At 39.6% G+C, this 16,747-nt stretch overlaps 1 protein-coding gene across 2 annotated transcripts in view; it reads left to right on the forward strand.

Annotated features, from left to right (window-relative positions):
• GRB14 (growth factor receptor bound protein 14) overlaps nt 1-16,747 on the forward strand; it is a 122,273-nt gene that overhangs the window by 58,753 nt on the left and 46,773 nt on the right. For both annotated transcript variants that reach the window (XM_080798693.1, XM_080798694.1), the window contains one exon: nt 13,863-14,019. In XM_080798693.1, the coding sequence (XP_080654819.1) occupies nt 13,863-14,019 (157 nt within the window). The remainder of the gene's footprint in view (nt 1-13,862; nt 14,020-16,747) is intronic.

Raw genomic sequence — 16,747 nt, forward strand, 5'->3', positions numbered from 1 at the left:
AGGAAGCCCTGAGTTTGAGCTCAGCTTTGTCACTGCGCAGTGGTGTGACTTTGGGTGCTTTCTTTTAAGTTTTTCTGAAAGTCAGTTTCTCTGGCCTGGGGATAATGATGCTTCCTCACAGAACACTTGTGAGGATTAAATAGGATGAGTATTTGGAAGTACTTGACTGATATAGTAGGAGCTCAACAAACACCAGTTCCTTTTCTCCCCCCTCATCTATGAAATGGCATGTTTTACTAGATTCATAAACAGTTTAAAATCTCCCTACTACTACGAATTTAAATATTTTTGTGCCCTGTCCTATTAAGGTAGTTATCTAAAAATTCCCTTGTAACAAATGAATCAAACAAAAAGTAGGTGTCCTTGATATAATGCAGCCAGGGAGAGAAAGTGTGCTTTTCACATGCTGGTAACTTTAGGGGGGCTCTAATTGAATTTAAAAACATTAATCCAACTATTAAATGCTGGTGAATTTTTTTTAAAAATCTGGGAACATAGATTTAACTAAAATAAGATAGGTGAGCTAATTTCTCTTTTCACTGTCCTGGGAAGAATCAGGCACAGTGATGTATTTGAAAGAGGTAAAACTGTGCCTAATATAAAGGCATTGTTTCAGTAGACAAAGGTGACATTACCGGAATGTTAACTAATGATGGCAGGGGCTGTGTCACTTGAGCATCGCTGAACTCATGTGCCCAACATAGGGAAGTTTCAGAGTTGGTATATAATTACTATTAGTTGATACATTTGTCTCCCTGTTGCATTCACTTCATTCTCCCCTGGTCTCACACTTGTGGTGAAAAGCCTTGCCCTCAGGGTCCACCTCAGCTGCCCACCTTCCCTCTTCAGCTCCAGCTCCAGCTTACCACTGGGGATGACTTGGTATACTCACTGTCCTCGACACACATCTATAAAATCAAAACAGCTCTAATGTGTTCAGCACTGATGACACATTCCCTTTAGTCCTCATAAGAACCCAAACCCCATTTGGGATGAGGAATGTGAAGCTAGGCCGGGCGGGGGAAGGAGGAGGATGGGGGTGGTAGGTTAAGTGTCCTGCCCAAAGCACATGTTTGGTCGGTGACCAGGCAGGACTGAGCTCCGGGGCAGCGCCAGCGTGCCTGCAGGAGGCCGCCTCTCCCAGCCGCATGGGTGTGTCTGAGGCAGAGCCTTCTGCATTCCCCACTCAGCGCACCCTGCCCGCTCCTTAGTCCTCTCGTGGGACTGGTCCCACCTTCCCGCATCTCATTCTCCCTCTTGTTATTTTTCCTTGCTGCACACTCAATCTTGCCTCAAAGATATAGTGAGTAAACCATATGTCAGAGTTCCTTAGAGCTCAGTGGGGCTGTAGAAGTCTCTTGAGACTTACTAAATGCCTATTCGCTTTCAAAAATTTGTAGTAAAGATCACTTACAGTAATCGAGTCCTATGAGTTTGCCAGCTCTTTGTCCGTTCTATAGAATGAGGAATCTAGGACTCATCGCTGGGGACCTGGTGGTTTAGGATCTGATCACAGAGCGGACTCCAAAGTCCACCATCACCATGAGCACCTGGGCTGAACCTCCATGGGAATGGGGGCCGTAACTCTTGTTCTTTTGTTGTTGTTTTGTTTTCTTTAAAGATTTTATTTATTTATTACTTATTTGTCAGAGAGAGAGAGAAGCGGGTGGAGGGAGATGCAGGCTCCCTGCTGAGCAAGGAGCCAGATTCCAGACTCGATCTCGATCAATCCCAGGACCATGAGGTCATGACCTGAGCCGAAGGCAAACAAACGCTTAACCGACTGAGCCACCCAGGCGCCCCAACTCATGTTGTTTTGTAAACCACAATGCCTAGTCTGCATTTGGCAATGAAGGCAGATTAAAAATCCTCAGGCTGATCAACAGTCTCAGACTCTTGCTTGAGGGCAGTTTCAGGGCTGGCTCTCCTGGTCATGCCCCAGCACCCAAGTCAAATCTGGAAAATAATAATTTCTTTTTGGCAGAAGAAAGAAACAAGACTTTTGGTAATTTCAGATATTAAACCCTCTGCAAGGGTAAAGATTTTCTACCCCTTGGAGGATATTAAAAATACTTGTTCTTTAGACAGTTCTTGAAAAAGAATTCGAAACTCATTTTTGGCACACATGGCATTGTTGGAAAGTGAGCATAAATGCTTCCTAATCGGCCGTGTGTGTTTGGACATATACATTCAGTTGCATTTGTAAAAATATCAGGAATTTTATTTTATAGTTTCAGAAATCAGATTCGTTTGGGTAGTTCTATCAAGTTCAAAGAATATTTTGACAACACCTTTCAAAAATGCTATGGAAAACCTCCATCTTGAGTTCTAGGAAAGATTGTTACTGAGGTGACTTTATATACAGTGTGTGTGTGATATATATATATATATATATATCTATCTCCCAAAAAATCCTTATTGAAGTTAAGATGTACACATGGTTTATCTGAAACATTCAAATTGTTAAGAATATTTTTAAACGGCTTTAAACTTTTTGTTAAAGCTTGTAATTATAGTAGGACCTCCATAGGGTTAACAATGTTAAAGTTGTAGTTGTCAAAACATCCTAGTTTCTCTATTTGTGCTCACTGAGAAGTGAAGACTCCCTCTGCTGGCTGTTTCAGATCATGCACTTTTTCAGGCAAGTTAATGCTGCAAAAAGTGAAACCCAAAGAACAGCCTGTCTTGACATTCAAAAAGCTAGGTGTTTGGAGACATGTGTGCATTTTTATGTTGTGGTTTTTAGTTACCTAATACTTTTATCTGAGATGCCATATAGAAGCAGCAGCTTGCAGAAGCGTGAAAGCTGGAGAAGCAGAGTGGCAAGAACAGGGTCAGATTCTGCCCAGAGACAGATTCCCCAGCTGGCTCGGCCGCGGAATAGGTGCGCATCCTCCGCTGGCCAGACCCTCCTCAGAAGCAGCTTCTTTGTTTGTAAAATGTGAGGATTTGGGTGGATGTTCTCCAAGAGTCCTTTTGACCTTTACTATTTTGTGTTTCGAACAGTATTGACTACATTTCTTTTCCATGAATGTGTTCTATACGTGTTTTGCACTGATGTAAAATAAATATTTTAAAAAAGGAAGGAAAGGTAAAATGACAAAAATGATTATAAATCACTTGCTTCTACTGCTGTCACAGCATGGGGATGGTGGGTCTAGAAAGGGATATTTTGTATGCAATTATAACTTTATACTATATATAATACCTCCCAAATGTCCCAGAAAGACGGAACACAGTATACCTCATTGATCCTATGGCACCTTGAATTACAAGAAGTGTCATTATTTTATATGTTTCCAATTATATCTGACATACCACTGATGACAAGTTACATCCAAGTTTCAGAGAAGTTAAATGTGAGGAAATGTGCCTTTAAAAATTAGTAAAATAAGGTAGTTCCTAAAAGTGCTCCAGTTGATGCCAGCAGCCCAAGAATTGCACTGAAAAGTCCGACGTGTCCCAGGCACGAATAAATAATTCTCCTTCCTTTCTTCCTGTTCACCCCTCTCTCTTCTTAACCCTTCCTCCACCCCTCCCCAACTTGTCCTTCCCACTGTGTGACACCGTTTTTAACTTTTTTGCTTAGACATGTCTTATGGGTATTCTGCAAAGAAACGATTGCTTAAAACCTGAAATGAGATACTGGAATAACATTGTGTCCAACATAAGCATGACCGGTGGTTTTCTGCTTTAAATATGAATAAGCATTAGCACTTGTGAAGGTTTTGTTTTTTTTGTTTTTTTTTTGTTTTTTAACTTCAAAGATGAATTAGTCAGCACTGGCATCTTCACAGGAATTACATGAGTTTTAAAAACACTGAGGCTTCAGAGAACACTCCTTTGATGAAGTCATTGGAAACATGAGTGTGGGGTTTGGGATTTGACCCTCTTTATTCATATTGGATTTAGGTCCTAAAATAACACGTCTGTATACATAAGTAGATGTGTGTGTGCGTGGGTTAGGTTTAGACTTCCATTTTTAATGTTTGCCTTCTTTTATAATGAAGTTGGAATGGTTTCTTTTGCCCTTCCCCCCCTACTATGGAACAGAGCACACTGAAAGGGCTTCCAATTTCTTCTTTGCAAAACTGAACCCCCACTTAAGTCTTTCTGGCTACCCTGGAGGAAGAAAGACAACCCAAGGTAGGAACAGCCCGTGGGGGCTCTTGGCCTGAGAAGGAGAGCAGAAAGGCTCAGTAATGGAGTTGGAGGCTCCAGTAAAGGTGAAGGGCATCAAAGAGACTGTCTGCATCCCCGTTGGCCTGCAGACTGGGTTTCTTCTCTTGGGTGGAAGCCTGGCCTGGCCACGATTGGGCAATGTCACTCTTCTAAGCTGTCAGGTGTGACAGTCTCAGTCCCCTGCCATGCCAGCCATGGGGCTTTTCCACCCTGGGGCCCTTTGGCTCGATGCTGGATGGGAAACAAATTAATACATCTTAAATCTCCATCCTTACATTTTGAATTTATATCCAGAACCCCTGGAAGGTTCTACATGGGCCTCCAGTAACACAGGTCCTTCTACTCTGGATTTGTTTATCTGTGCATCCAGGCATGCCCTGTGATTTTCCTATTGAGGTAAAATGACATACAAATGTAGACGCGGTCAGAGTTTTTACAGAGATGCCGTGGGGATGACCCAGCTTGTGACCCTGAGGACTGCAGACGAATGGAAAGAGCCTGGCTCAGTCAGTGGTGGCGTGATGGGCCTGCCTCGGCGAACTCAGAGCCGTCTGCCTCTGATTTTGAATGTGAGAGAAAAATTAGCCTCCATTTGGTCAAGAGGCCATGGTAGGGTATGCTTTATGGTTAGGTCATCATGTGGTTATTTGTCATTATTCTCCTACCACTTTGTGACCATATTCTTATAGAATTATCATTTAAAACTTAATTCTGTTTCCAACCATTGAAGACAGGCATCCTGTCATTTGCGTATCTAAACAAAGATCCCATCTGTGGTGGCCTCCTCATTGGTTTGCGTTGACGGAAACCAGGGTCCAGCAGTGCTGGGTGAGGACCCTCCTTCTGCAGGCCTCCTGACGCCTGTGCTTCCTCACCTGCTTCTCAGAGCTTAGTCCCTCTGATCTTGGCAAAGTGGTCTGTCTATTGTTGCATGCACGTTTTGTACTTCTTCAGTCCTTGGTGTCTTTGTCCTGCCCAGATGTCCTCCAACTATTCGCTCTCTTTTCTTTTCTTTTGTTTCTTTCTCCCTTCCTTCCCTCCTTCCTTCCTTCCTTCCTCTTTCTTTCTTTCTTTCTTTCTTTCTTTCTTTCTTTCTTTCTTTCTTTCTTTCTTTCTTTCTTTTCTCACAGAATACCAGAATTGAAATGAGCCAAAGAAATCACTTTATCCACCTTTGTTCAGTTCACAGATTTCATAAAATCTTGCCCTATGTTTTCTCTTTGGTCTCAATGTATTGTTTCCTCCCCTGGGGGTTTTCAAACCCTGTGAGGTTTCCAAGCTACTGTTTAGGAATCCCTAATGTTGTCTTCTGCAGACCCGAGACTGATGGGTTCATTCATCACTAAAAAAATAGTTCTGGTTATCAGCTGTGTGCCAGGCACTGTAGCAACTGCTGGGGCCCCAGTGGGAAGCAAACTTTGACATCGTTCCTGCTGTCATGCAGCATTCTGAGCATTGGAGGCTGATGGATAGTAATGATATAGTTGTGGACACACACCCATGGAACAGAGGGCCTGGAACTACACTGGGAGGGTCATTGAAATTTCCCCACAGAAATAATAGTTCTTCTAATGAATGGAAAGTAGAAGGTGGGAAGACAGTATACAGAGCAGCCGTAGCAGCGTATGCTAAGGCTCTGTATTGGGAGGGAGCATGACTATTTCAAGAAACTGAGGAAAAATAGTATGTTTGGAGTTAGAGAATAAGGAAAAGATTACAGGGCATAAATTTGAAAAGAGTCACAAGGTATGGAATAGACCTGTTTGTGCTGGTTAATTTCTGTAGTTCTGAAATTGGTGGCAATATCTATTTTGAGTTAATACCTTATAACTAATTGAACATGTATGCTTCATGCACAAGTAAACTGTGTTTTTGAAATATTTTTTAATGGGGAGAATTTAAGACATCCTACAACTGGCTTTCTCTAAACTATGTATTTTGTTAGAGATTTGGAATAAGGAATAATGAATGTATTATTTTCCATTTCCTTCAAGGCAACACACTGAGTCGTCTAATTCAAATTATCTAAGATTGTCTTTTTTTATCTTAGGACACTGCATTCTTCATTTAGAAGAATGTAAAAATCCAGGGCTACTCTGACCTTGATATAAAAATATTTCTCATGATTTAGGTACATTGTTTATCTGTTGAAAATAATAGAGAGGGGGAAAAAAACACCCAGAAACATTTAAAGATTGCTTTATAATCCTACTCACTCGGATGGCAAACTTTTAAAGAGTTGTAGAAATATGCTTTACTTTGGGACTTGGGTGACATCACACCCCTGTGGGCCTTATTTCTTACTTCCTATTAACAATATGTAAACAACATAGAATTAATGGATACAATAAGTAAATTAATGTTTCTTTTTAGAAGTTATATACTGTTCATCCTGGGAAGGTCTTAGTATTTAAAAGTGCTGTTTAAATTATTTTAAATTAAATAGTAATGAATAAAAATCAATGTTTAATTAAATATTAAGTGTAGTATTTAAATGTAGTTAATTTAAAAATTAAATTTAAATTTTCCCAAAGTAGAAACTTTGACACAGGAAATAACCATGTCCCAGTGCTCTTTTTTCTTCTGTTTTCCTCTTCCTTTCTTTCACTCCTCCTCCTCCTTCTTTTCTTTTAATTTTTCTCACTTAGTTCTGTGGATTCTTGGTCCTATATGCTTAATCCATGCTCATTTTTTACCTGCTGAATGATGATTCCTCTTCCCTCCTCCAATCTCTGAAAAAACAAAGGGTGGTGGCGGGGGGTGGGGAGCTACCCTATAGCTAATTACTTACCAAGGAGTCCACTGCCCGCTTCTGCTCTGTGACATCGACCCATGACCAGATGACAACCCTGAGTTTGTTTCGCATATTCCAGGATGAATCCATGTTGGGAAGGAACTAGCTCTCCCTTGCTGGTCACATTCCTGGGGGCTGCAGGGAGGAGGAAGGCTGGCAGTTTGGCCCTTGCCCAGTGGTTTTCGAAGGCTTTCTGAATAATCTGTTCTGAGAATCAGAGTTTCTGGTGGTTGTAGCAGATGAATATGATGTGCACTTTGGGGAGCAAGGTGATACGTATTTAATTGACTTTCAAATTTAATCTCTTTATTTTGCAGACATAGCTGTTGTCTTATGTTTTAAATATTTTCTCTCTTTTAGTCTCAAGGCTTTAAGGACCTCAAGCTTTCTTCTAAAAAGTTGACCATTTCTTGCTCCTTCTCTATATATGAACGATGTTGTGTCTACTGCTTTGAAAATGGGTTTTTAATCTCTTGCCTCCACTTTTATGGAGGGCAGTTGAGGGGAATTGAAGTCCAAAGTGTATAACCTACCTTGATAAGGGTGTCAGCCAAAACAGAGATCTTTTCCACCCGCATGCGAGCACATCCCCTGCAGGAAGACTGTGTCTGTGGAGTACATTTGCACTGCTAGATGCCATATGCTCCCAGCGCAGTTCGTGCAGCTGTAAACCACTCCAAAGGCCAAGGTTGCCCTGACTGTCAGGATTACAGTGACATGGAATGGTTGCCTAAACACAGCCTGTGTGTACACTGCTGGCTGTCCTTGGGCTCTCTCTCTGTTTATGCTGCGGGGATGTTATGGACAGACCGTTATCAGTGCATGTCTCTCTTGCTGGTCAAGTATCTAGTCATTGATGAAACAAAGAAAGTTCCTATTCTTCTTTAGTGTCAGGCAGGATTTCTTCCTACTGACATATAATTTCAAATGATCAATGGGTATGAATAATATTTTCCTCCCCCTATTTTCCCTTTATAAAGCAAGCTGGGAATTGGGACCACCGAATTAGAAATTATAATATCCCCTTATTAAGTATCATAATTATATGATTTTTTAAAAAAAATTATTTATTTATTTGACACAGAGAAGGTGGGGGAACATAAGCAGGGAGACTAGTAGAGGGAGAAGCAGGCTTCCTGCTGAGCAGGGAGCCGGATTTGGGGCTTGATCCCAGGACCCTTGGATCATGACCTGAGCCAAAGGCAGATGCTTAACGACTGAGCCACCCAGGCACTCCCATAATTATATGATTTTAAAAACTCTTTTTTACCACTCAGTATGTAGAGGAGACAGGGTACCAGTATTTTGCTCTAACGATTAAGAATAGCTCTGCTGTTTTTTTGTTTTGTTTTTGTTTTTATTTTACCTGATCACAAATGTTTTTAACTTAGTTTTAATCCATACTAGTCATGGAGGTTTTCAGATGACTTGACTTCTTTTTTTTTTTTTTTTAAGATTTTATTTATTTATTTGACAGAGAGAGATCACAAGTAGGCAGAGAGGCAGACAGAGAGAGAGGAGGAAGCAGGCTCCCTACTGAGCAGAGAGCCCAACGCAGGGCTCGATCCCAGGACCCTGAGATTATGACCTGAGCCAAAGGCAAAGGCTTAACCACTGAGCCACCCAGGCGCCCCTTGACTTCTTTTCTTAAATAAGACAGTTTGTGTAATACTTTTGGCAAGAGGCATATTCAGCTCTACTGGAAAGTGAAGGCTTAGATGATCTTTCCCCTTTTCATAGATTTTAAGGAAAAAAATAGTAATGAGATTTTTAACAAGGTACCTCTTTGTAGAATAAGGAATTTTTCCCAATTATTGAGTAGATTTGAGAGATGACAGGGATTTACTGCTGTGTATTTGGGATAAATGTCAGAATTAAATAAGAGTTTGAGAATATGAGTTTGAAATGAAGCTCAAAAGAAAATATCAAGCTTTTCTTTGAGCACGTGTTATTTGTTTTAAAATGAATACATGTACCTATTACAAACATTTGAGTTGGCCTACCCCTTCTTAATGTATGTGTTTTAATCTTGGCAACTTGTGGTCTTTTAAATTTGCAGCAACATATTCTGAAGAAAATAACAGCATCTCCTAATTGGTTAGATACCTTTTGCGTTTTCCCCAAATTTACCTCTTGTTCAGTTCTTGTCCACTTCTTGAATTTGGCTTAGGCTTCAGAATGTCTCCAGTCTTGTTTTGTTTTGTTTTGTTTTTTAAAGTTCTCAGTTCCTCTGATGTAAATGATAGAGCATGAAAAGTAAGAGGCATATTTCTGTTAGCCCAGGTGATGAAAGTTTACTGGAAGAAAACATAGGTAGTTGGGAATTCCTGGGAACCTTCCCAGCGGCCCCCATGTCATTCCTATTTATCCTCCGTCTCCTGGCACGGGATTTGCCAGATGGCCTCTGAGGGAATTGAAACAGTGGTTCATCATTGTGACTCCCGAAGGGACAGCCAAAGGCTCGGATCCTCTTTTCCTCTCAGGAGTGGTCGTCTTCTCATTGCTTTTGTTAGGAGCCTGTACCGGGGCCTGATCTAGTCAGTGTTAGCCACAGTAGATGGATAGACAGAGGACAGCATCCCTTAGAAGCCCACCAGTTGTCTAGCACAGATACACATCCTCAAGACAAATGCTTACAGTTGGACCTGATTTGGGCTGTGTATTTTCATGACCTTTTCCATATGACTTCATATAGCAACCTCAGTGACTTCACAACTCAGAACTGCCCACAAGCAGCAATATTGAGTCAATCCTTACCTAGAACTATATTTGTAAGAAAACTTGTGTATTTGTTGATCGTTGAAAAGAATTTTAATTTACTAAGAATTACAATTTAATTACACACTTTGTGACAAAATATTTTTAAATTAAAGTTTACAAATATATATTGAGTCCTTCCTATGTCAAAAACACTTTGATTGGCACTATAGGCGTATGAAGATCATTTGTTCCAAAGATCCTTACACTGCCTTGGGCTAGGTACCTGAAATACGATCTTGAATGATAAATAAACAGATTTTTCCTTGAAGGAATTTATTATTAGTACAGTTGAGGAGAAAGACATGCAAATAGAAAATTACAAAATAAGAGCATGGAAAAAGGGCACTGTAAATTACAAAGCCTTGGGCAGTCAGGGAAGACTTTTTGAAGGCAGAGCCATGGAAACTGGGGCCAAATGATAACCAGGAATTTGCCAAATAAAGCATGTTGTTGGAGCTTGAAACATTGATTCCAAGTCGAGGATAACTCACATGCAATGAAGAAAGCAGGTTGCAAGTACCTGTCATATTTGGCTGGGATCACAGAATGTCCTGTTCTGCAGACTGGTTTCCTGGAGAGTGTTCATGCCCTGTGCATGCTAGCGTTTGGGCTTTATTCCATGGGTCCCCATTTTCCTAGTTCCCATGCTACCTCACTTGATCTTTCAGACATTATTGCCTCTAAGTCACCATTCAATATTGGTATTTCTCAAGGTTCAGTCCTAGATTCTCTTTTTCCTTTGTTCTCCCTCTTCTCCCTCGCCAGATAGATCGATGTCTATGTATTCGTTTATGACTTAAAAGCTCGATGGTTCTTAAATCAGTTCTGAACTTAGGACCGTACATCCCTCTTACCCCCATCCTGCCCACCACTTCAGTTTCCTTAGGACCGGACTCCCTGTTTGCTGCAACTGCCATCCCTGACTCCTCCTAGTCTTAGAACCTGCCAAATTTATTTTTTACTAGTGCACCCAAGGACTTCTCTTCCCTTAGCCTAAAGTGCTTTCATACTCTCTTTGCCTCGCTATTGCCCACTCCTACTTCAGGTCTTGGCTTAGATACCACTTTTTTTTTTTTTTAAGAATTTTATTTATTTATTTGACAGAGAGATCACAAGTAGGCAGAGAGGCAGGCAGAGGGGGTGGGGAAAGCAGGCTCCCCGCTGAGCAGAGAGCCCGATGCGGGGCTTGATCCCAGGACCCTGAGATCATGACTCGAGCTGAAGGCAGGAGACTTAACCCACTGAGCCACCCAGGCGTCCTTAGATATCGCTTTTTCACAGATATCTTCCAGGTCTCTCTTAACACCATTTTATGATTAGTAATATGCTGCATTTTTATGCCCTAGGTTATAATTATTTTTGAAATATTGCTTTCCCCACTGGACTTTAAGCTCTCGGAAGGAAACAACAGTCTCTGTCTGTGACAGCTTTGTCTTAAAACACTTAGTAAAAGATATGCACCTTGTAAGCAGTCTTAGTAGACATGATGAACTGCGTGAGTTAGGACAATGAGGAAATATCGAAGAACTTCAGGAGCAGAATAACCTGATTGGATTGGCAATTAGCAAGTTTATTCTGCTAGCAGTATGGAGACTGAATTGGAGAGGGAGTCCACCGCTAGAGCCCGCGAGATTAGTAGGTGGGTGTTACCACTAGACACTTAGAGTCTCAGAGCACATCTAAGATAAAAACACAAATCAAAATCAGTGGGGGGAGAGGAGGAAAAAATGAAGCTAGATGGGGTCGGGAGGGAGACAAACCATAAGAGATTCTTAATCTCAGGAAACAAACTGAGAGTTGCTGGAAGGGGAGGGAGTTAGAGGGATAGGGTGGTTGGGTTATGGACATTGGGGAGGGTATGTCCTATGGTGAGTGCTGTGGAAATGTGTAAGCCTGATGATTCACAGACCTGTACCCCTGGGGCAAATAATACATTGTATGTTAATAAAAAAAAATAAGAAATCAAATTCAGTTCATCCAGGAGCTTGGAGATAGTCTCAGGACTCTTACCGTCTCTTAACGTGGCTTATTCCATGTGGACCTCTTTTTCCCACAGTCTTTCTCTCTGTGAACAGTAACAGCTCATCCTCCATCTGCCTAGTAGGAAAGAGGGTCCACTTTATGGTTATGTGAACAGATATCCAGATTGACTCTGACTGGCCCTGATTAGGTCATGTGCCCTTCCATGAAGTAACTGTTGTCACCAGGAGGGGTCCTGGGAGCTGGTTGATCAATCTGGATAGTAACTACTGGGTCTGAGGCAGTGGTGCCCTGGCAAACTGGCCCTAAAAATAATGTTTCTTTTTTTAAAAAAGGCCTCTTTGTAGCAATTGCCAGTTTCTTTGGTTTACATGGTCCTACTGCGACTGATTTCAAGATGGATCCGTGGCTTGCAATTCCTGAATGTTTAACAGTGGCCTCTTGCAAGCAGGTCCCCACAGCTCTGGCTCTCCATGGCTGAGCTGGTGGGGGAGCTGCCGGAATCACAAAGACTCATGGTGAGGGAGGCAGTGTGCTCCAAAAGGCAATCAGAATGTTGTTAGAAGAAGACAGGTAGGTGCCTGGTAGCCAGTCCCACAAGGAAACTTGTCCTGGACCATGCAAAATATAGTTTGATGTTATGATTTTATTTGACCTGAAAATTTTTGAAAGTTCCTATGTCATTTCCTTGAATAACATTTCTAAGCACTGTATAATATTCCATTCTAGGAAAATACTGCCACTTACCATTCTTTCATTGTTGAATATTTAGATTGATTGAATTACATGTAATGCTTTGCTGGATAGGTCTATGCCTGAAGCCATTTTCCATATTTAGGACAGAGTTACTGAGATAGTTTACCCAAGTGCTATTACTGAGTCAAAGGAATGGACCTTTAATGTTTTTGAATACCCTCCAGTAGGTGTACAAAATAGTTTTACCAATTTATATCACTTTTATCACTGTAAGAGAGCAAGTATTTCATTGTCCTGTTATTAAGTACAATTAAAAAATTGGTAGGACAGAATTAATATGTCATTTTAATTTGCATTTGTTTGAATTACTAAAAATGTTGAAATGTCTATGTTTTTGTAACAGGTGTATTTCTTATAGTGAATTTCCTTACCATTTCCCACTTGTGTTATGTGTATATGTTGCTCTTAATAGACTATTATCATAGGTATTTATCCTCTTATAATTAATTAATATAACTAAATAGTGGAATAATTATATGACTAAACAGTGAAAATTCTAGCACATAGTACAACTTGGTAAATATTGAGGGGAGTGCTGTGTATGAAATTCTCCCTAATTCTGTGTAATTTAGGGTAACATTAGCTGTGTAATAGATAAATACAAATTCACAGTAAGTGAACACAATAAAAGTTTATTTCTTGCTCATGTCAAAGTTCCACGTGGGTGTTCTTAGTTGGGCAGCTTTCATGTGGTCATGAAGGGAGGAAGGCTCCTTCTGTCCCAAGGCTTTTCTCCCCTCTGGGTCCTTGTCATTTTCATTCAGTGAGAGGATGGCATTAGAGAATGGAGAACAATGTGGGGGAGGTTTTTATGGATTAGGCCTGAAAGTGCTTACATAGAATGTGCTTACATTCCACCGACTAAAACTCAATTCCATGGACACAACTAATTACAAAGGAAAAAAGAAAAAGAATCTGTTATACACCTAACTAATCTTTGCCAAAATTTCCATAACCTGAAATAGAGAAATCTTTTCATAAAGGCAGACTCTACTTACTGTTTTTATTACCTATATATATTTGGGAATAAATTGACCATATTACTTGGATAATTTACAGGATATAAATATGGAATGGAACACCTTAAATATTGTTAAGAGATATGTAGCTTTTTACTAGACCAGAATGGTAGAGCAATGATGTCGAATGGTCACTGAACATCCTCTTGTTTAGACACTGAAGAGAAGAGAGTGGCAGCCATCGGACAAAGCGATTTTGACAGGTGATAAACAAGTCTTGGATGGGCAACATTTATTCAGTGTTTTAGAAAATCAAATGTATAAGAATCCATATAAGGACTTCGTAATCAGCTCATCCAATAAGTATGACTTGTTAGGATGATATTTCTCATAGGATATGTTAGCTCATTTTCTTATTTCTACCTACACAGGTAATTAAAGTATACAGTGAAGATGAAACCAGCAGGGCTTTAGAGGTACCCAGTGACATAACTGCCCGAGATGTTTGCCAGCTGTTGATCCTGAAGAATCATTACATTGATGACCACAGCTGGACCCTTTTTGAGCATCTGCCTCACATAGGTCTAGGTAAGGATACAGAACTATAGTCCACATCATTGCTTTTCTGTTTGTTATAGTTTCAATCATATGGCAAAGATTTTCTTCAGACATAGAAAAATAGAAGAGAATTATGAATAGTCCTTTTCTTTATTTTTGGTGTTGGTGTTTGGGAGACCAAGAATGTAACACAGTATGAAAGTAAGGGTACAAATATTGCACTTTTCCCATGCTTCTTTGTTTAACTAATGCTCTATGAGAATTTGGGAGCCAAAACATAGAGTCCGAATGGATAGGTAAGTTTCATAATAATCTTTGGTAGCTCAGTGTTTGAGAAATTAATACAATAAGTTGTTATTTGAACTAATTTTTGAATTGGTTGTCGTGTAGACATGGAAAGTATCCACACTGGTTCTCTTTATTTTATCTTTATTTTATAAAATATATATAAATTTATAAAATATATAGTATATATTTATATATTTTATATATGACATCACATATAAATATATGATTCATATGACATAATATAAATATAAATATCACATATAAATCATATATCCATATATGATATTCTATATTATATAATATATAAAAATTTATATATGATATATAATATATATAATTTATTAAAAATTTATAAAATTTTCTTAAAGAATTAAGTAACTCCTCTACATTTTAAAGTCACAACCATAAAGAGTAATCTTCAAAAATACATATATTTTTAAATTGGAAATGCATCTCTGTGTTGTAAAATGTAGAGGTTTTTTTCCTGCAAATTTTTAAAATAAGGTATAAGTGATTTTCGTTCTTCTACTAGAGTAAGACAGAATTTGGCACCAGTTTTATTTCACCTTTTCTTATTTTTACAGATGCTAGTGTTAAAAAACATGTTCCCATAAGTAGTGAAAACAAAAGGAGTTTGTTATGGTAATGCCGTTTGATCCTTTGAATACCGTATGAGTTTCCTGTGGCAGCTTTAACAAATGACCACACACCTGGGGGCTTACAACAGCCAAAATTGATTCTCTCACTGTTCTGGAGGTCAGAAGTCTGAAATCAGTATCACTGGGTTGAAATCAAGGTATTATCAGGGACGTACTTCCTCCGGAGGCTCGAGGAAAGAGTCTATTCCTTGTCTGTTCCAGCTTCTGGTGGCCGCTGGCCTCCCTTGGCTCTGGCTGCTTCACTTCAGTCTCTACCTCTCTGGTCACCTTGGGTTTCCTTCTTCTGTCTGTGTCAAGTCACCCTCTGCCTCTCTCTTATAAAAATGGTACCGGTTAGAGCTTACCTGGATAATCTAGGATCATCTCTTCATTTCAAGATTCCTTAATCATATCTGCAAAAATCCTTTTTTTCCCCCCCTGTCTTCATATCAAGTAACATTCACAGAAAACCTGAATTCTGAAGGTCTGCCAGGCCGGCCAGTGCGATGTGCTGTCTTGACTTCTTAGGGCAGAAAAAGTTCAACATTTATTTTCTGCGTTGCTGTTGGTTACTAATCTAACTTCTATTCGTGACCATTCTTCTCCTAAATGTAAAGTGTTAACTCTCAATAGATACATGCCGTCTTCTAAACTAGTTTTCCATATGCTTGTGAAAATACAGTTCTTAATTAACACAATATGTAATTACAGTATTTTATACCCTTAATTTTTTCTTTTGGAGCAGCTTTACTTTTCTTTTTCTTTTTTTTTTTACAGTCACTAAGTTTATCCCTAACAAATAGCTTAAAGTTTAATAATAAAAATCTACTCTGTAAATCAAGCACCAGTTTTCACTGAGACCACAGCAAATTATATTAAGGAATAAAATGCACAGATTCTTTTAATGTGGAGGCTTAAAATGGAACATTGAGAATTAATTTGAGTTACATACTAAATTTAAACTTTTAGGCATCAAATAGAAATATATTTCTCCATTACTCTATTTTCTGGAAATGCAGAAATAAAACCAAAGATGTGAGACTATTGTCTCCTGGTTTTATCAGCCATGCATTAGACCAAAGATTATGAGAAAGAAATTGAGTTCCACAACTTTCTTGTGTTCTTTTTCTTTCCCTTTGTTTTCACTCAGATTATATATATTTTTAAGAGAGTTTATTTACTTATTTATTTGAGAGAGAGAGAGAGAGAGAGAGCATGAGCCTGTGCACACTTGGCGGGGCGGGGGGGGGGGGGGGGAAGGGGAGGGACAAGCAGGCTGTGCTAAGAGTGAAGCCCAGTGTGGTGTTCAGTCCCAGGGCCACTTAACTGACTGAGCTATCCAGGTGCCCTTCAGATGCTATCTTTAAAGAGTAGGAAGATTGCTGGGGCACCTGGGTGGCTCAGTGGGTTAAAGCCTCTGCCTTCGGCTCAGGTCATGATCTCAGGGTCCTGGGATCGAGCCCCACATCGGGCTCTCTGCTCAGCGGGGAGCCTGCTTCTCCCCCTCTCTCCCTGCCTGCCTCTCTGCCTACTAGTGATCTCTGTCTGTCAAATAAATAAATAAAATATTTAAAAAAAAAAAAAGAGTAGGAAGATTGCTGACATAATGCTACCCAAATACTAAAGCACATTAGATTTACCAGCTTCCATTCCTTTTATTTATTTATGTCTTTATTAGCTGCTTTATTTCTGTAAGGATACACTGAAACATTAGATGATGATAACTAATAAATACCTCTATTCTTTTTATTTATTTTTTATTTAATTTCTGTGTTTTAACATAATCTGTTTTTATTTTTATAGACTACCTTTGTGTGTGTGTGTGTGTGTGT

This window comes from Martes martes, assembly GCF_963455335.1.
Source record: "Martes martes genome assembly, chromosome: 3".
Taxonomy (NCBI): Eukaryota; Metazoa; Chordata; class Mammalia; order Carnivora; family Mustelidae; genus Martes; species Martes martes.